This window comes from Rhinopithecus bieti, unplaced genomic scaffold (assembly GCF_001698545.2).
Source record: "Rhinopithecus bieti isolate Rb0 unplaced genomic scaffold, ASM169854v2 scaffold_13348, whole genome shotgun sequence".
Classification (NCBI taxonomy): Eukaryota; Metazoa; Chordata; class Mammalia; order Primates; family Cercopithecidae; genus Rhinopithecus; species Rhinopithecus bieti.
In genome coordinates, this window is record NW_016808764.1 from 6,745,914 (window position 1) to 6,767,040 (window position 21,127).

Consider the following 21,127-nt stretch of genomic DNA (forward strand, 5'->3'; position numbering starts at 1 on the left):
TCTCCTCAAAAAATGATTTTCGTTATAGAAAATATGAATTTTGTTATGTTTCATCTATTTCTGATCGCTTTGGTTTCCAGGAAGCAGAAAGAGAAAGTGGGAGAGAGAGAGAGAGAAAGAGGGAGAGAGAAAGAGAGAGACAGAGAAGAAAAGAGGGAGAGGAAAGAAAGAAGTGAGAGAACGAAGGAGAGACGGAGATGGCAAAGGAGGGAAAGAGAGAGTATGTATCTATAAGGTATATATGCATACACATGTATTTACTACATTCTTTTCTTCTTTTTTTCTTTTTGAGACTGAGTCTCACTCTGTCGCCCAGGCTGGAGTGCAGTGGCATGATGATCTCTTGGCTCACTGCAACTTCCACCTCCCGGGTTCAAGTGATTCTCCCGCCTCAGCCTCCCAAGTAACTGGGATTACAGGCATGTGCTATCATGCCCAGCTAATTTTATTGTATTTTTAGTAGAGGCAGGGTTTCACCATGTTGGCCAGGCTGGTCTCAAAATCCTGATCTCAACTGATCTGCCTGCCTTGGCCTCCCAAAGTGCCAGGCTTACAGGCATGAGCCCCCAGGCCCGGCCACTACATTCATTTTTAACTACCCGTGTTGAGGTATAATTTACAGAAGACTCACCTGTTTGTTTCACATAATCTTGAATGATCCCTCAAATTCTTTGTGAAATACGAGTTAGATGGAGCCGTATGTAAATTAAACAATGCTGACACCCAAGGAACTGAAGATCTTTAGTGACCTTGATCAAGGAGATTTTTAAAGCAACTTCTACTCATGAAATCCTTTCATTCATTGATTCAACAGATATGTATTGAGTGTCGACTGTGTGATAGATGTTGGGGACATGACAGTGAGCAGCTCAAATAAAATGCCTGTCCTTATGGAGGTTCCACTCTTGTGAGGGAGAAAAATAAACAGATATTAATATAACGCCCGTATGGTAAGTGCTGTCAAAAAAAGCAAAGGAGGGGAAGGAGATGGAAAGTGACAATGGGGGCTACGAGTTTAGAGAATGTGGTAGGGAGGGTGTTGGTGACAGGGTCACATTGGAGTGTGACCTGAACAAGGTGAGGGAGCAAACTGTTGATTGTCCCTAGGGGAAGAGTTGTGCAGGCAGGAAAAGCAGAAGGCAGGGATCCTGAGAGGTGAGATTGAGTCCCAAGTGCAGTAGGAGGACAGAGGAAAGCCTTGGGAAGGTGGAGTGACATGAACAGACTTGAGTTTCTAAAGCATCGTTCAGGTGTGTAGAGAATAGAATGGACCAGGTGCGGTGGCTCACACCTGTAATCCAGCACTTCGGCAGGCCAAGGTGGGAGGATCTCCTGAGGCCAGGAGTTCCAGACCAGCTGTGGCGCCAGAGTGATACCTAATGCCTACCAAAAAAGAGAGAAAAGGAGAATAGAATGTTTATGAGAGCTGGAAGAGGGGAAGCAGAAAACATGGCAAGAGACAACTGCCGGAAACCAGGCTAAGGATCAAGGTGGCTCAGATCAGCAAACTTAGTATATATTTTGAATGTAGAGCTGACAAATCTTGTGATTGTACTGGATGAGAGATACAGAGAGAGGAACCGAGGGTGAATGGATTTGACTTTGGACTTGTGGCAAGTGTATGTTGAAGTTGAGCAGTTGAGAGGCAAGATCTTGGGTCCCTGGCTGTCTCTGCCGTTGCACACTGGTGTGGCCATTTGCACAGCTCCCTCAGGACAAAGCTCCTGGGCCAGTTGAAAACCGGAAGTTGGTGCTTTGTACAAAGCTCACCATCATCCCCCTTTGTTTGCTGAAAAGATTATGTTGATGATCACCACTGTAATGGGTAGAATTGTGTCCTCATAAACAATGTATGTTCAATTTCTAATGATGGTGGCCTCATTTGGACATAGGGTCTTTGCAGATATAAGCAAGTTAAGATGAGGTTACTCTGGATTAGGGTGGGCCTGAATCCAATGGCTGGTGTCCTCATAAGAAGAGGGACATTTGGATACAGACAGAACACACAGGGAATAATGCCATGGGAAGACAGAAGCAGAGATTGGAGTGATATGCTTACAAGCCAGGGAGTGCCAAGGGTAGCTGGCAGCCAGCAGGACCTAGGAGGGAGGTGTGGATGGAACAGATCCTCCCTCAGAGTCTTCAGAAGGAACCAACCCTGCCAACACCTTGATTTGGGACTTCCAGCCTCCAGAACTCTGAAATAAATAATAAATAATAAATTCCTGTTGTGTGAAGTCACTCAGGTTTTGGCTCTTTCTTGTGGTCACCCTAGGAAACTGGTAGAACCACTAGGTATTAAGTATTTATAATTTGCCATGCATAGTGCTAAGTTAAGGTGTGGACTTAGATACTTTATCCCGTAAAACTCCCTCAGCAGCACCAAAAGCAAAGTATTGTTGCCATCTCCGTTTTATAAGATGAGGAGATTGAGGTTCAGAAAAAAGTGAATTTCTCAAGGTCGTACAGCTAGTATGTGGCAAAACTTGGACACATACCAGGTTTTCTAACTCTAAAAATCCATGCCCTAACCATTATGCAACGCTGGGCCACAGTCAGGGGCCGAGATTCTAGGCACGCTTTGCCATTGGGATTTGCCGGTAAAGTTCATCACCACAACTTTCCAGCCAGGAATCCCTGGGCTACTTTCCTCTGTTTTATTTGCTGTCATCAAAGTTCTGCTATTTATCACATCTCTCCCAGAAGATTCTTGGGGAACAGATGTGGCTTGGAATTTGATAAGAACGTCACTTCAACACATCCTTTCAGTCTGTTTGGAATCCTCACCCTGGAGAGAGAGGGACAGCTGAACCAACAGCCCACGCCCTCTATGTTGGTATTAAAGTTTCTGGAAGCTCCAGAAACTGCTTGAGACAATTAATAAGAGATCACTTCCATTTAAAGGAACATTTTAGAACGTGGGCATCACCAGGGCCAGGGCAATGGCTACTTTTCTGCTCTTTTCCTCTCCCATGACAAAACTTCATAGCATATGTGGAGGCAGAAAGATCTGCCCAAGCCACTTGATGGAAGCAGGGCCATGTTTGTCCTGTTTACTGGGCACATCACCAGTGCCTAGCATCATGCCTAGAACAAAATTCCCAATAGAGCTTGTAGACCCGATGGAAGAACTGGAATCGTGACTACAGCATGAATGCACACCAAGCTCATCTCGCCAAGCAAATGTTAGTGGTTGTATAAGAAACAGAAAAAGGAAATGACTGTTCTGTCTGTGGCCATGTGCAAGGTGGATAGGAAAAGAGGAATAGGACCAGGATCTAAAACTGAATTTAAAAAATTCTAGCAATAATTTGCTCACCACTGAACACTTGGCACTTAGGGCTTGATGATGGGGTGTGTTTAAGGGCATGGATTTAGGGGACAGGTGACTAGGTGTCACTTCCTAGTGGAATACAGATGAGTCACCTAGCTTTGCTAAACTCTCCCTTCTTCATCTGTAAAATGAGGATAGCAGCAGTTTCCACCCTACATATTTACTGTGGTAATTAATAAGATAATGCATATTGGAAGTAATCAATGGACATGGTTATTGTTATAAAGTCCAAACTAGTCCCAACATTGCCCTTTTTTTTCTTTGGCACAAACACTTGGCCTTTGAGTATCACAAATTCTCTGTTCAGCCACCCTACTTGGTGGCTGGATCTCTCTGATTATATTAGAGACAATTATCTGCTACATCTCACAGAGATGCGAGTCAGCATCTGCAATTTGATTTCTGAAGCCCAAGTGCTCATATCCTTATAGGAATCATAGGCCAAGGTTTGTAGATCCAGATCGTTTAATCCTAAGGGAACACCGTTCTTTTCCCTTTGGCTAAAATATGCCTCCTGTACCCCTGCCTTGCTAGTCCTATTGATATCATCACTTCCCCAAGAGCGTCTTTTGGTGACTCACTCAGTGAGGTTAAGTTTTCCATTTAAACACTCCAAGAACAATGTGTACTTCTGTTTCAGGGGTCTCATTATGATTGATGTTAGGTGGTTATTTGTACAGGAGTGTAAGCTTCATGAGGGCAGGAACCTTGTCGTTCTAAATTCCCAGTGCCTATCTCAGTGTCTGACACATCCTAGACCCTTTATTAATGTTGACTGAATGAATTGTCTAGCCTTCTAGGTGCTGGATAAGACTAGGAAAGTTGATGCATTTGGAAGGCACAATGAATTCCATCTCTGTCGCCCCTCTCAATTGAAGCTTTAAACAATATTGTTATTATTGATTGAAGAGCATGTGTAACCAAACCCAAGGTGACAGGGACCACAGCTGACCAAGCTGGGTTGCAAATTAAACTGCAGCCATTTTTGATCATGCGTTACTCTTCTTTTCCCTAATCCTTCTTGAAACGCTTATTCTAAAACGAGGGTCAGCAGACTATTAGAGCCTAGGCTACTGCTTATTTTTGTAAATAAAGTTTTATTAGACCACGGCCACACTCATTCACTTGATCCAGACCGCCCTGCAAAGCCTATAATATTTCCTGTTTGGCCCTTTTGTAAAGAGGGAATTTGATAAATCTGTTCTAGTTATCTATTGCTATATAGCATATCATCCCCAAACATACAGGCTTAAAACATCAGCCACCCTATATTATCTGTCACGGTTTCTGTGGGTCAGGAGATTGGGAATGACCACTGATTGGTTGTGGCTTGAGATTTTTCATGCAATGGCTGGAGCACCTGGTCATGAAGCTTATCATGTAGTACCAGGGTTTCTTCATGGGGTCTTGTGCCCTGGTCTAGCATGGTGGTCTTGGGGTCGAAAGGAAATAAACTGGCAGAAGCTACAGCCTCAGAAGTCATGGAGGGTCTCTTGACCACATTCTGTTCATTAAGGCAGCCACAGTGCCTGCCCCGGTTCAAGGGAGAAGGCGGAGACTCTGGCTCTGATTGGAGGAGTATCAAATATTTGTAGACGTGTTTTAAAACCTCTATAAAGTATCACTTCCTTCGTGCTGTGGGGACAGCTCTCAAAATGTAACTCCAAGAGAGGACAGAGAGATTTATATCGAAAACGAAAGCTTGGTTAGAATAGTAAGAAGAAAAGGAAAGTTTTCTCTCATCCTATTAATGATTGCTGAGAAAGTGTTAGGAAAATCAGGATGGAAGGATTCTGTCAGCTTTACGTATTGACATCTCCTAGCCACCTTTTTAAGTGGATCAATTTTGATACTATCTGGTGATTATAATCAAGATAGGAAAAATATATTTATTAAAATGCAGACTCCCAGGTCACAGCCCAGAGCTCCTGAAGGAGAGGGAGTCCTTGGAATCTATATTGTAAGCAAAGACCCTCAGGTGATTCTGACATAGGCAGGAGGCACAGTACTTTATAAAGAGTGGAATTTGCCTTGTTTAAGGTCACATACTGACCTGATGCTACTTGGCTTCATGTATTCTAATTATTATTAAGAATTTAAGCTACCTATGTAATAATTTTGTCTTAGGGATCTCTAAGATACATAATCCATTCAAAGTAATATAAATAAAAATAACTTTATTAGAGGGATATAAAGGTTTCTAACAGAAAACGGCTAAGCCTCATGAGAGGTTGGAAACTGAAAGCAAGGCCTCTGCTTGTTCTCTTACCTTCTTTGGTTTTTTTTCCCCTCTGCCTCAAACATCTATTTTCTTTCTCTTTGCCTGCACAGTGGTAGAAAAGGACCATGCTAGGCTGGGTGTGGTGGCTCGTGCCTGTAGTCCCAGCAGTTTGGGAGACCTAGATGGGTGGATTGCTAAAGGTCTGGAGTTTGAGAACAGCTTGGGCAACATGGTGAAACCCCATTTCTACTAAAAATACAAAAATTAACTGGGTGTGGTGATGGAAGCCTGTAATCCCAGCTACTTGGGAGGCTGAGGCAAGAGAGTTGCTTGAACACGGGAGGAGGTGAGCCAAGATCATGCCACTGCACTCCAGCCAGGGCAACAGAGTGAGAATCTGTCTCAAAAACAAAAAAACAGAAAACAAAAAACAAAAAACAAAACAAAACAAAAAGAAAAAGAAAAGGACCGCTCTAGGAAGATCTGTGTATTCTCTGTTGAAGGACCCAGGACTGACTCTTTGGAGTACCCTAATTCAAATTCTTAGGAGGGGGAATCTGATTGGCTTGGCTCAGGTTGAGGAACTTACCTCTGATCCAATCAGCTGTGGCCAGCTGTGTCCACTGCCCAATCAGAAGGTTCTTCTAATAACAAAGTTGGAAGAAGTGAAAGGCATGCTAGGGTTTTCATTTCCCAATTAAACTGCAGTCATTTTTTATCACGTAGTTTCTCTTATTTTCCCTGATCCTTCTTGAAACACTTGTTCTAAAACGAGGGTCAGCAAACTGTTGGAGCCCAGGCTACTGCTTATTTTTGTAAATAAAGTTTTATTAGACCACGGCCACACTCATTCACTTGATCCAGACTGTCCCGCAAAGCCTATATAATATTTCCTGTTTGGCCCTTTATAGAAAAAGTTTCCTGGCTCCTGCTCTAGAATTCAGTTTGCTTCTATTTCTAAATTTTTGCTGTGCTTTTTGCATGTCAGTTCTGTTTTCCTTTAATCAGTATAGGGCACGTTGTTGAGGACAGGGCAAGACAGTGGGAATCTTCACACATCCCTGTTTATTGATTTTTAAAACTGTCTGTACAAATGCAATAGTATTTCCTAAGATGCAGAACACATAGCACTGCTGATTTGCAAGATTTCAGTTGCTACTTGAGATTGTTTTAGGTGCTATGTAGTTGTGCTATTAAATAAAATTAAACCACATTATGATAAGGTTATTTTCTGTGCTTTCTTTTACTCTTTCTAATTACTTGAACAAGAAAATCTCATTTGATGGCAATATGCTCTCTAACAACTTTCTAATATAATTTTTTCCTTTAACAAGGAGAAGACACAAAGCCTGACTCAGAACCTTCAGCAGCCAGCAGTATGTAGCTAGAATTTACTGGCACTGCTTTGCTTTTATTTATTTTTATGCTTATCTTCCATTTATGACTTGTGATACTGGCTTGCCATTAATAGTGGTGATATAAGTTTCCTTTTCAAATTTAGTTAAGTTGAAATGTGACTAGATTTTTAAAATGCTAAGCAAATAACAGTTTAGGTGGCAGGAAGAAATGTGAAAAAAGGGATATGAATGATTGAAGTGTGGAAAAGCCTGAGCTACAGTAACTGACATAGTTACGAAGCAGCCCTGGTGCCCAGAGGAGGGAGTGGTGGATTTGGTCTAAATGGAACCTCCAGATTAGAGGAGGAGATAACAGCCCAGTGGAATCTCAGATTTTCAAAGCAGTGCAACAGCATGGAAGGACGTCATAGACAGTGGGAGTCAAATGTTCAAAGGAAAAGAAAGAACAGGATGTGGTCATGGAATTGTTTGGCTTTCAAGAGCCACTGAAGGGCTTTCAGCATTCAAGTGGCACAGTCAGAGCTGCATTTTCAGAACAATCATTAGCTGAAGCAAGTTAATCTCCCTGACCCTCAGTGTGTTTATCTACGAAATGGGGGTAATTGACACAGATGTAGGATGTCCACCGCTGTCCCTGATGAAGGGGGAAATTCCCAGCCATTCTGCCCTGTCTCTCTTCCATGCGGAAGGCTAAGATGTCCTTTCATGACTGCATCTGCACTGAAGGTGTCTAGGGCTCCTCCTTCTCTTGGTTGGGGGAGTGGGAGGTAGTTGCAGATATTCAGGATTGTTGAATGGTGCCTTGAGCGGTGGTGATGGGTCAGGAAAGATGTATTAGTCTGTTTTCATGCTGCTGATAAAGACATACCCAAGTCTGGGTAATTTATAAAAAAGAGGTTTAGTGGACCCACAGTTCCATGTGCCTGGGGAGGCCTCATAATCATGGTGGAAGGCTAAAGGCACGTCTTACATGGTAGCAGACAAGAGAGAATGAGAACCAAGAGAAAGGGGAAACCCCTTATAAAATCCTCCGATCTTGTGAGACGTGTTCACTACCACTAGAACAGTATGCAGGAAACCGCTCCTATGATTCAATTATCTCCCACCAGTTCCCTCCCACAACAAGTGGGAATTATGGGAGCTACAATTCAAGATGAGATTCAGGTGGGGACACAGCCAGACCACATCAGAGGGTGTCCACTGTCAAGGACAGTTCAGCAGCAAGCCCTTCCTACTGGGCTCTGGAGTTTCTCAGCTGAAAACTCTTCTGATCCCTCTGCTCATCTGTCTTCCAGCTAAGTCACCTCCCTGACCCCTCCCCGCACTTGTCCTGGCCCCAGCTCTCTCTCAAATCCAAGAACAGGAAGTCCCTGTCTCCATCTGACTCTACATCTTAGGAAAGTGACTCCTTTGAGTCGTTGTTTCTGTGTTAGTAAGCATTGAGGAAGGAAAATACAGCCCTTGGGTACCAGAGAGAGAACAGAGGGTGGCAGGAAATAAACTGAGGATGCCCATCCTAGCACTCGGAGCCCTGTCTTGCCATGCATGTAAACAAATGGGTCTGCAGGAGCCACTCAGACTGGCAACTCTTCTTTTTTATTGTGGTGCTGGAGAAGAAAGAGGTTAATAAGAGTCCTCTTGCTGTGGAAGTGTGTGACAGGGACCCTTTTCCTAAGGTGTCCCAAATCCCTGGGTCTGCGTGGCCTTTGCCACTCTGGCTGTGATGAGAGAGAAGATGGTGAGGACAGGAGATGGGAATGCTGTGAGTTGGCATGCTCAGCCCAGAAGCTTCAGTGCATGGATGCATGATCTGGAAGCTTCTGTGCATGAGTTTAGCCAGACCTTTTGGTGCCGGGATAAGAGCTGGGTGGGGTGTGCAGAGGTGCCTTCCTGCTGCTAAGCTTGTTGTGTGTCACCCCTTCTAGCCTCAGGTCTCTGTTGTATCCTCTGGTCCTCCAGCTGAGTTGGGTGTAGCATCTAATTTCCTAGATCACCTGAACTCTGGCCCTAATTGGTTCCCTTACCCTCCTGAGCCTTGATTTCCTGCAATATGGGACTCACAGTGGCACCTACTTCCTAGGATCTTATGCAATACAAATGAATAACAACAAGTGAAAACTTGGAATTGTTTGGTCCGTAGAAAAGTGCTCAAAAATGTAGTGGTGATTAATATTATTGCCTGCAAAATATCTGACACAGTGTATGCAGTGTATACTTCAGTCTGATTGTTTCTTCCTCCAGGAAGCCTTCCTAGAAGCCCCCAAACCAGGTTAGGATTCTTCATAATGTGGTTCTGCCTTGTGCTTCCTATAAGGCTTCTTGAGAGAACCCTGCTGGTCATTGTTCTCTCTGGCACAATCAAAACCAAAGAATGTTCCTCCTGGTTGGAGGAGTGGGAGAAGGGGTGACACGCGGAAAATACTGATGTGTCTGTGAGCAACACCGGTTAACTGACCCAGAATATGACCACAGCACAGCTCATAGAAGGAAGCCCCAAGACAACAGGAGAGGCTGTTAAAATATTAAATTAATCATCTCTGTAATTAATTTGCAAAATCTTTCTTCCTCTCTGGAGTTAAGGGTCAGAGAATGTGCTTGTTTGTTTATTACTGTGTCCCCAGTGCTTAGCAGGTTCTTAGTGAACATTAAATGCTTGAATTAATAAAGGAACAAGTGTCCTAATTGTAGTTTTGTCAGTCATTCACTCATTCCCTTGTTCAACAAATGTTTATTGAATATGTACTATGAGCCAGGAGCTATTACAGGCTCTTGGGTTACACCAGTGAACCAAACCAGCAAAGATACTTGCCTTCATGGGACTTACCTTCTAGCTATGCACTGATACATTGCCTCTTACCCCAGAGGGATCAATATACAATCATCTCCCCTGGAACCATCCTCTCTTGATTGAGTTCAGCTATTCAAAGTGTGAGGTCAGGACTGGATGCAGAGTCAGCCCTGTAATCTTAGCACTTTGGGAAGCTGGGGCAGATGGATTGCTTGAGGCCAGGATACTAGCCTGGGTAACATAGTAAGACCTTGTCTCTACAAAAAAATAAAAAATAAAAGAATTAGCTGGGCATGGTGGCACTTACCTGTAGCCCTAGCTACTTGGGAGGCTGAGGCAGGAGGATCGCTGAGTCCAGGAGTTCGAGTCTGCAGTGAGCTATGATCATGTAACTACCATCTAGGCTATAGTGCGTCATGATCGTACTACTGCAGTCTAGGTTGGGTGGCAGAGCAAGACCCTGTGTCTGAAAATATAAAAGTGTGAAGTCAATGGAAAACATTATCTGTTGTTTCAGAATCAACAGAGGGCACTTATACAAAGCTAAGTGTGGCTGCAAATGAACACCAGCTGCTCATAACTGGCCCCCAGACTCCTTCCAACTACCCTGACATGCTTGCTCTCTTTCCCAGGTCATGCTTTCAGAACGAAAAGGCACAGATGAGCTCTATGCTGTGAAGATCCTGAAGAAGGATGTCGTGATCCAAGATGATGACGTGGAGTGCACTATGGTGGAGAAGCGGGTGCTGGCCCTGCCCGGGAAGCCGCCCTTCCTGACCCAGCTCCACTCCTGCTTCCAGACCATGGTAACTTGTCCCATGGCCCTGGGTATTCCACCTCCAGGGCTTCACTAGGCTTTGGCCAAAGCTATCTTAGTAGCACCCACCACAGAGATACCTGCACCCTTCCCTTTCTAGACACAGAAAGATGTAAGGCCTAGGAAAGTCAGCTGAGAGTTCTGAGGTTGCTACTGAGAAATGCTCTCCCCTGAGGCAGGTGCTGTCTCAACTCAGATAAAGGAACTCAAGCAATTGGTTTTATAATCAACAGAGCAGGGCCTTTCTCTGACAGCAAGGGGTGACTTGGGGACAGGAGCTGGGTGAAAAGGTTAACAGCTTGTGGCTCTAGATGGTTCCATTCAGCCCTCCAGCCCTTTGGATAAATGCACGAGTACATCTCTGCAGGTTGCCTGAGGCCTTTGCATGGGCCTCGTTGGAGGGAGGATGTCGCCTCGGAACACAGCCCTCGAGGACTCTCAGGGAAGGTACACAGTGTACTGGGAAGGAGCTAGTGAACTCAGAGCCATAGCTGCCAAGGTGAGAAGGGAGCTTTTGTCCACTTTCTGCTCTTGACTGTGATTTCAACCGTATCTGCAAGAGCAAGAGTCCCTGCTTTAAGTAACGTCTTACCTTTTCCCTGTTCAAATTAGACCTTGGTTTCCATACCCAAGGACGGAGAGGTCAGAGCCCAAATGCGAAGGGGTACAAAGTTAATTGATGCCTTTTAGGCTTCTCAGGGCCAATGGCCTGGTGACTTAAGATGTTTTGGGGACTTTTCAAGATTAATTTTGACTCTATCCAGTTCTCAACTTACTGAGTAAAGTGACTGATTTTAGAGCCCAACCCATATATGAGATGGGACACTATAGCACTTTGCATCTAATTTGATGTCTTTAGTGATTTCCCTCTCTCTTTAATTCTTTTCTTTTATCTGTTCTGAAGATATCCTGGGCTGTGTGACCTGTCGCATTTTCACGGTCTGGGTTTCACTGACGAGAGAGGCTTGAGGCACCTCAACATGTTTCCTCTGTCTTCAGTATTTCACGCAATTGGCAGCTGGTTCTGGAGGTTTGATCAGACTCAGCTAGGATCTCTTTGGCAAGACCATAGATGGTGGCCTGTTCTTTCATCTGAAGGTGTATAATGGCTGGTTGTCTCTCATAGTGACGTTGGCAGCGACTGATACTTGGTGCCTAGATCTGTTCATTCATTAGCGATTGTAAAATGGTGATGTCCTAATTCTATCATTTATTTTTCATTTACTAGTGAGAATGCCTTTATAAAGAAGGGCCTCCCTTCACCTATTCCTTGGTTCCCTGGCGGTATAGTTCATGTGAAAAAGGCAGGATAAATGCTTGATTCTTTCTCTTTATTTGATAGTTATCAAGATAATAAATAGGTTCACTATTGTGCTCCAAGGATGGCTAAAGTTGGCTTTTTTTTTTTTTTTTTCTAGATGGGTTCTGGCTCTGTCTCCCCAGCTAGAGTACAGTGGCATGATCATGGCTCACTGCAGCCTCGATCTCCCATGCTCAAGTGATCTTCCCACCTCAACCTCCCTAGTAGCTAGGACTAAAGGCACACACCACCACACCCAGCTAATTTTTGTACTTTTAGTAGAGACCAGGTTTCACCATGTTGCCCAGACTGGTCTTGAACTCCTGGACTCAAGTGATTCACCTGCTTCAGCCTCCTAAAGTGCTGGGATTGCAGGCATGAGTCACCATGCCCGGCCAAAGTTGGCTTTTAAAATAAACTGCTTTGAGTGGAAGAAGAGAGACAATAAAAGAAAAATATTAAGTGAATGATAATTTACATCATGCAATGGAGACTTGGCAAAGACCAGGAAAGGAGTACACCTAACCTTGCTAGTCCAAATCTCTAGTCTTACCATGGGGATTTAAGGGCCTAAAGGTGTTCAAGTGGTGATAGAGAGAGGGCTGGGATTTAAACCTCTAGGCTCCCCTACTCCCCTACCTTCTGCCTTTTCCATTGGTTATCCCCAAATGGATTCATTGACATCATCAGGCAAAGGACAGTCTCTGTGCAGTAAATCAACTAAGAAAGGGACCTTGTTCCTAGCAAAGAGGCTGAGCAGCCGCAGTTTTCCATTTCAGTTGGATATGTTGAGAGAGGGAGAAATTAATCATGGGTGACTAATGTTCATTGTGGTGAATTTGTTTGTGATTTATTGATTTAAAAGTGATTAGAGTAGATTTGAGATAATTCTTTTAATATTGAACCATCCCACTCACCTGTATTGCAATATGCTTTCTGGAATTAGAGAGTAGGGGCTGGGTGTACATAGAAATTTTGCAGAACTGTGGGTCCCCTCCAGGGATTGTCATGTGCCAGGGAAGAGAGACTGAGAACCATGAGAGCCTAGAACACAAGAGCTCAGTGGGTTTGGATCTTGCATGGTGACATGATTTGGCTGTGTCCCCACCCAAATCTCATCTTGAATTGTGGTTCCCGTAATCCCCATGTGTCATGGGAGGGACCCAGTGGGAGGTAATTGAATCGTGGGGACGGTTACCTCCATGCTGTTTTCATGATAAGTGAGTGAATTCTCATGAAATCTGATGGTTTTATGAGGGACTTTTACCCCACTTCACTCTACACTTCTCCTTGCTGCTGCCATGTGAAGAAAGACGTGTTTGCTTCCCCTTCTGCCATGATTGTAAGTTTCCTGAGGCCTCTCTAGCCATGCTGAACTCTGAGTCAATTAAACCCCTTCCCTTTATAAATTACCCAGTCTCAGGTATGTCTAATGGACTAATGAGAATGGACTAATGCACATGGGAATGAAGACCTCCCCATGTTGGAGACCAATGCAGAATCTCCCCATCTGGCAAAGCCAAGGATGGCACAGATTGCTTTCTCAGTCGTTGAGGGTCAGATGAAGTCGTTAATCTATCTCTAGGCACTGTATCGATTGAAAGAAAAAAGTGCTTGCGGAGACGCACTCACTGCAAGCAAGAGACCCTGGGATGCCAAGTGCAGTTGGCTGAGGGAAGAGCAGATCCCCTTCCATCTCACCTGCACTCTGCGCATATGCTCATTGAGTGAAATGCTCCAATTTAAATTATTTTTTCTCACTTTTTTTGGGCTAAGCACATATATTTTAATGTTGCATAAATTAAATGTATTTTCAAAGACTTATAATAATGCCTACTATATGTGAGGCACAAGGCAAACAATTTTAAGTCTCATGACAACTTAGATAGGTTCTGTCATCATTCCCATTGTGTAGACCAGGGGACTGAGGCCACACAGCTAGTGCATTTCAGGACCAGGATTTGAACCCAGGCAGTCTGGCTTTAAAGAGTTTTGCATTTAACTGCTATGCTCTGAGATATTTTTTTTAAAAGTTATATATATATATATATATATATGTATATGTGTATGTGTGTGTATTATATGTATATGAATAAGTATATGTATTTTTAGAGACAGGGTCTTGCTCTGTGGCCCAGGTTTGAGTGCAGTGGAACAATCATAGCTCACTGCAGCCTTGGATTCCTGGGCTGAATAGATCCTCCTGCCTCAGCCTCCCTAGTAGCTAGGACTACAGGCATGCACCACCATGCCCAGTTAATATTTAAAAATGTTTTGTAGAAACAGGGTCTTGCTATGTTACCTAGGCTGGTCTCAAACTCCTATGCTCAAGCAGTCCTCCTACCTTGGCCTCCCAAAGTGCTGGGATTACAGGTATGAGCCACCACGCCCATCCTGAGGTCTTTTGAGTGTGGATCACCCAAAGACCACTCCACCCGACAACCCTGGGTTGGAATCCCCCCTGCAGGCCTGTCTCTAGGCTCCACCAGGAGCCTGTGCTCTAATCTAGCCACAGTCACCTTTCACCTGTTTAGTGAAGCCACAGTACCTCCATCTCTTAGCTTCTCTATCTCTGCATGAAACTTGACGTTCCATCTGAGCCTCTACCATGTATGGGTCTTCAACAACGTTGCTTCATTCCAGCCTCACAAAAATCTTACAATGAAAGTGATTATCTACTGTCCCATTTTGCAGGTGAAAGGATTGAGGATCAGGACTGCATGGTAGTTCTTCCTCAACACAGCACTGGGTCATTGGCTCATTGAGCTCAGAGCCCAAGCTTTTGTTAGTACATCATGTTGAGTTACCACGAAAATGGCCTTGACAATGATGATACAAACAAGAACAAAAAGCAGCAGCTAACAGTAATAGGTTGAGCACTCTACTCAGCACTTTAGCTGTGTTATCGCATTTTATCCTCCTGACACCTCTATTGGAAAGGTACTATTGCTAACTTTAATTTACAGACAAGAATGCTGACATTCAGAGAAGTTAAGTAACTCATGCACCATCACACAGCTGCTAAGTAGTGGAGCTAAGATTTGCTCTTCAAGACTCTAGAACCCCAAACCTGGAAGCTTTTGCTAACCTACCTGTGCCTTAACTTCACATTCTTGGTTTTGGTTTACGGAGTATTTTCACTTTACAGCCAGGCACAGTGGCTCACACCTGTAACCCCAGCACTTCGGGAGGTGTAGGCAAGTGGATTGCTTGAACCCAGGAGGTTAAGACCATCCTGGGCAACATGGCAAAATCCTGTCTCTACAAAAAATTAGCTGGGAGTGGTGCACGTACCTGTAGTCCCAGCTACCCAGGAGGCTGAGGTGGGAGGATCAACTGAGCCTGGGAGGTCAAGGCTGCAGTGAGCTGTGATTGCATCACTGCACTCCAGCCTGAGCTACAGACTGCTAAATAAAATATAAAATATTTTTAATTTTACGATCACATCTAATCTTCACAAAAACACTGTAAGTACTATGGTCCACATTTCTACTCAATGGAAACTGACCCCCAGAAAGATGAAATGGCCCAAGTTCCGCAATTGGTAAGTGGCAACTCCAGGGCTTGAGCTCAGGTTTTCTAATAGGCTTTTGGGTGTTTTTTTTTTCCTACTATAAAAGAGTCACCCCACTTATCCTACAGGGATATTACAAGGGTTAGGTAAGATTTTATCCATGGTAATGATTATTAAAATTTAGGGAACACTGCATATACATGAGGCAAACCATTGTTATTATGGCTAAAGTGAGCAGGAAGGTGACGCCTCTTCCTGGGGATGTCCTCGAAAATGGTCATCTGGCTCCCACTCATTTTCTAGCATTGCATGGCCTGAATCTGCAGAGCAGGGCTTCAGAGGAGGCAGTGGAGCTGGAATAGGCGGTATCCGTAAAAGGGCATTACTGCCTGTATACAGAGAGTACTAATGCTTACTGATTATTTCAACAAAGACTTATTCATTGAAATAATTGTATCAGGCCCCAAAACATGATGAGGTACGAAACAGATAAAGTCCCTGTTCCTTTGGAATTTACATTCTCGTGGGGGAGACTGATAATAAACTATAATAATGACACAAAGTAAAGAGGATGGAGATGGATGGATTGGGGCAGAAAGATGCTATTTTTGATAGGATCATCAAGGAAGGTCTCTCTGATAAGGAAGACATTTGAGCAGAGACCGGGGCGAGCAAGGGAGCAGGGCGGCTATCTGGGGGCAGAGTGTTCCAGGCAGCAGGAAGAGTGCGTGTGAATGCCCGCGGCGTGATCATGCTCCGCCTGTTTGAGGAACGGCGAGGAGGCCGGTGTCGCCCCGGTGGATTGTCATTTTGTATTTTGTGACCCAGAATTCTTTTTGAATCAGCTACCTTTTAAAAAAGAGACAAATCCAATATAACATGCTATAAATTTGATGTTTTTCTTGCTAGAGACTTAGAATTTTGAAGATAAAAGATTCTTAATAGACTTTTAAAAAATCTCGAAAGTGATCAAAATACTGGATAAAAGTGAAGGAGACAACCAGCAATGTACAAAACCATTTTTAAAAGATCAATTTTAAAATGATGCAAATTCGATTTTTAAAAACTTATTTAAAAAAGCAAAGTTACATCAGAAATATTCTTACATTGGAATAAAAATATATTTCAAACATATGCACGGCACGGTGTTAACAGAAAATGTAGGGTATTAAATCCTATTCAAGATATTATTTTAAGTGTGTTAAAATTGAATATTCACATGGAAAAGAATCAGAAGGGAGCATAAACAAATCAAAATATTGATTTGATTTAGGGAGGGGTCTGTGGGTAAGTGCCTTCTTTTTGAACTTACGTCATTTCAGAAGTAGTTATAATATAGCCGTTTAAGTTTTTTTTAATGTACCACAAGATGGCAAAGTTAATACCCAAATAGATGCAAAAGCTCCTGGAAGGGGGTTTCGTTTTCAGAGATTCGCTCATTAGATGGTTTAGGCAAATTGTCCTAGAAGCACAAAGGGATAATAAGCCTGTACTCCACAGTCAGGTGAATCTGGATCTGTGATTACTTGCTAGATGACCTCTAAGAAGTCACTTAACAGCTCTGAATATGGGTTTCATCATCTTTAAAGTGGCCATAATCAGGGAGGATTAAAAGAGATGGTGAATAAATATAATAAACATGAAATGGAGGTTGCCGGCATTATTAGAGCTGGGCTGGAGGTGCACCTTGCTGCATAGGCACAAAAGAATTATGTTTCTTCCAGTCCTTTTGCAGTTTTTCTCAGGGACAATTGTCAGCCCGGCACATTCATGCAATTTCCCAACTGCCAGTGGGCACAGGCAGTTAAGTTTCTTCAGCAAAACATCTATTTTAACTGTTTTCTTTTCAATTGAACATATGCACCTCTTTTTTTTTTTAAATAGAATTAGATTTTATGAGTCATTGAAGGACAGAAGTTACTTCCTCCCCAAATTTGCTGCCATGGCCCAGCAATAACTCAGTTGCAAGGCATGCTGGGAGGAACGTCAATTCAGAATGCAAGAGAGGACAGGGAGGGGGTGAGGATGATTCCCACTTGTAGAGTGGACCCCTGATGGCCCAAGAATGAGCCCCAAGAATGTCCCAGGGGTCCTGGTAACTTGGGCTCGGCTCTGGGCTGGCAGCAGTACCCAAGGATATCGTTGGACTTAAGGGCATTGCTGCAGGTGGCTCTGGCTGTTGTCTCAGTCAGCAATGATCGAGTTGTAAGAAACAGAACACCCCTTCCCCTGCCCCCCACCAAACTATCTCCAATAGCTCGAAAAAACAGAGAAGACTTTGTGGTTTTTTTGTGTGTTTTTGTTTGTTTGTTTGTTTTTTTGGGACAGGATCTCCCTTTGTCACCCAGGCTGGAGTGCAGTGGTGTAATCATGGCTTACTGCAGCCTGGACCTCCTGGGCTCAAGTGATCCCCCTGCCTCGACCTCCCGAGTAGCTGGGACCACAGGCATGCACCACCATGCCAGGCTAATTTTTTAAAATTTTTTTGTAGAGATGGGGTTAAGACCTATGCTGCCCAGGCTGGTCTCAAACTCCTAGGCTCAAGTAGTCCCCCTACCTCAGCCTCCCAAAGTGTTGGGATTATAGGCATGAGCCACCGTGCCCAGCCTGGAGACGACTGTTGATGAGAAATTAGTTAATGGGTGCAATGTACCTTATTCAGGTGATGGGTGCCATAAAAGCCCTGACTTCACTGCTGTGCAATCTATGCAGGTAACCAAAAAAAGAGGATTTTATTGGAAAGAAACCACCCAAAGACAAAGGTGTACTTGGGCCTCATGAGGAGCTAGAATCTATAATCCTAAAGCAGTCTAGAGTAAATTTCTGGGTTTCTTTGTCCTTGCTTTCCTTGTTTCTCCCTGCTCCTGGTAAACATGACTTTGTTAGCTCCTTGCAGTTTGCCTATCTGGCAAATTCCCTGCATTTCAAATCATAGTCATGGGAAAGACAATCTGGTTGGTTCAGCTTGGGGCAGGTGTTTATTCCTGGCCCAATCAGCTGGCAATTGGCTACTACTAACTCACTAGGAACCTTTTAAAAGGGGTTATATCTACAGGGAGGGAATAATTGGTGTTCATGCCAGGTGAGAGGCGCCATCTTGAGTCCAAGGAGACTAACTGGATTGAAGCAGGACATAATTATAGCTTAGTGGTACAAACATGGCATCATTGCCTCCCAGGAGAGGAAACTGGTGAGAGCTTGGCAGGTGTTAGGGCTTTAGCCAACTAAAGCCATCCAAGGATCTTGAGTGCAGGAAATGAATCAGAAATGCAACCCAGGCAAATAGAGCTGGGGCAGGTAGGAATAGACACAGCCTTGTGTTCTCTGTTTTCTCAATGGTAGCCTTTGCATATTCCTTCAATAATCAAAGATCTGTGGAATTCCAAGGAAGAATAGAGGTAGTTCTAACCTTTGAAAACTTTGGCCTCTATGTGGAGGGACAAGGCTTAGAAAGCTGAAAAAAAAAAAAAAAAAAAAAAAAGCTAGAGGAGCATCAACTGTGATCACAATTCTGACAGTGATTGCAAGTCTATAAAATACAGAGGAAAGAAAAGTTGTGTGTGAACATATGTCATTGAGTGCACACTTACTTGGGTAAGGCTTTTTGAGTTTGCATGGACTTGGCATACGTCATCTGATGTATCTTGGCAACACCCCTATGAAGAACAAGCTGTCATTACCCCCTTTTGGGAAGGCGGAGACTCTAAGTAACTGACCCAAGGTCTCAGAGCAAGTATCCAGTATAACTGCAACTAGAACCCAGGACTAGCTGATACCAGAACCGGGGCTCTTAACCACAGCACTACACAGCCTCTCTGGAGAGAAACAGATGGTTCTGAGCGGTAAAGGGATCAGCTTATAGACAGGATGAATCCACAGACCAGCTTGGAAAATCATTAAAGATGATTAAATAGACAAAGTCTTGCAGCAACTCCCCTTGGAGCATGGTACATAGAGCTGCACACGTGGTCAGTTTTCTCTGTTCATGGTATCTGATTAAAAGTGGCAAGTGTCCCCCTGGCAGTCACACAGGCATCATGTTACACTCCATTTTCAGCTGTCTTAGGGGAAGACTGTCTGTTTGAATTCCCTTGCTTCTTCTGGAGACCTCCAGGTGAATTCTGCACCTCCCACCTAGTTATCATTTTAAATCAGACTATCCTCATACTCATGTTCCAAATTTGGGAAATTCTAGCCAACCATTTTGCATAATGTAGTGACAGACAGACATTTGGTTTTATTTATTTACTGATTATGAGAGGTTAAGGAGAAGGGGAATTTTAAATTACCTGAAGGCACTTGAAGCTTAGAGGGCAGCGATAATCATGTAATGAAGAATCACAACAACAATGACAATTTTGAAGAAGCCCTTTAAAGTCAAGCAGACTAGCCAGTTTGAAGAGAAAGATGGTGAGTTTGCCTTTCCGAGCTTTTAATTGGAGTTGACGGTGGAACACCCACGTAGAAACGTCCTGTAGCCAGCTGGAGCTGACTGGAGCTCAGGAGAGAGGGAGAGGATAGAAATATAAGTCAAGACTCATCAGCCCAGAGAGATGAGAGTTGAAATTCTGAGCTGTGACAAGTTCTTCTTGGAAAATTGAGTAAGTAGGAGAGAGCCAATCTGGACTTCAAGTCGATATGCAAGAAATACTTCTTTTGATTTTCATATATTAGAGTCCAACAAATAAGCCCTAATCAAAAAACACTAAGTGTGGTGATAAGGAAGATTTTGCAATAATTTCATAGGAGGAATGGGGAACAAAAGTAAATTTAAGGGTGCTGTGGAGGGGAATAATATGTAAGAATTGGAGGCAGTACGTGAGGTCCATTTAGTTAGCTGAAGCCCCCATAGTTCACTCTTTATGCCTCTCATGCACTTTCTTTTATCACATTCTATTTATTTACTTATTTATTTACTTTTATTTGAAACATGGTCTCACTCTGTCACCCAGGCTGGAGTGCAGTGGTGCAATCACTGCTCACTGCAGCCTTGACCTCCCAGGCACAAGCCATCCTCTCACCTGAGCCTCCTGAGTAGCTGAGACTACAGGTGTGCGTCACCGTGCCTGGCTAATTTTTTTATTTTTTGTAGAGCCAGGGTCTTGCCGTGTTGCCCAGGCTGGTCTGGAACTTCTGGGCTCAAAAGTGGTCCTCCCACCTCAGCCTCTCAAACTGCTGGGATTACAGGCATGAGCCCCTGTGCCCGGCCACATTCTATTTTAGATTAGCATTTGAATTAGTTGTCTATTTGTTTTGACCAAGATTCTGAATTCCCTGAGGGCAAGCCTGAACCTTATTCATCATTTTCATCCTTTTAATGCCTGCCTAAAGCCATGACTTGCAAAAATAAGCGCTGGATGAAAGTTCTAAAACTCACTTCTCTGCTCCAGATTGGCTCTGGAGTGCTTCTGACAATGTTTTCCAGATTTTGATGTTGCTTACTGTGGAGTGGGAGATGAACCTGGTGGTACATGAACACATTGCATTTATTTTTAAAATAAGTCATTTAAAGGATTGATGTACCAGAGCCAGACTGGATATTGCATAAAGATGATGGACTCCAGATATGCACTTCTTTTCTGCAGAGAGGTTGAATTTCCATTTATGGCTTTGGTATGAAATTTAAAATTTTTAAAATAATTGTGTTTCAGTTTTCTTAAGTGAGTTAATAAAAATACTTTTAAAATAAGTCAATTTTAGTAGAAAAGGCAGACAAACTTGGTAAAGATTTTTTTTTTCTTTTCTTTCTTTTTTTCTTTCTTTTTTTTTTTTTTTTTTTTTTTTTTTTTTTTTTT

At 43.4% G+C, this 21,127-nt stretch overlaps 1 protein-coding gene across 1 annotated transcript in view; it reads left to right on the forward strand.

Annotated features, from left to right (window-relative positions):
- PRKCB (protein kinase C beta) overlaps positions 1–21,127 on the forward strand; it is a 397,470-nt gene that overhangs the window by 320,694 nt on the left and 55,649 nt on the right. Inside the window, exon 14 of the mRNA XM_017887175.1 lies at positions 10,334–10,507. Within this exon, the coding sequence (XP_017742664.1) occupies positions 10,334–10,507 (174 nt within the window). The remainder of the gene's footprint in view (positions 1–10,333; positions 10,508–21,127) is intronic.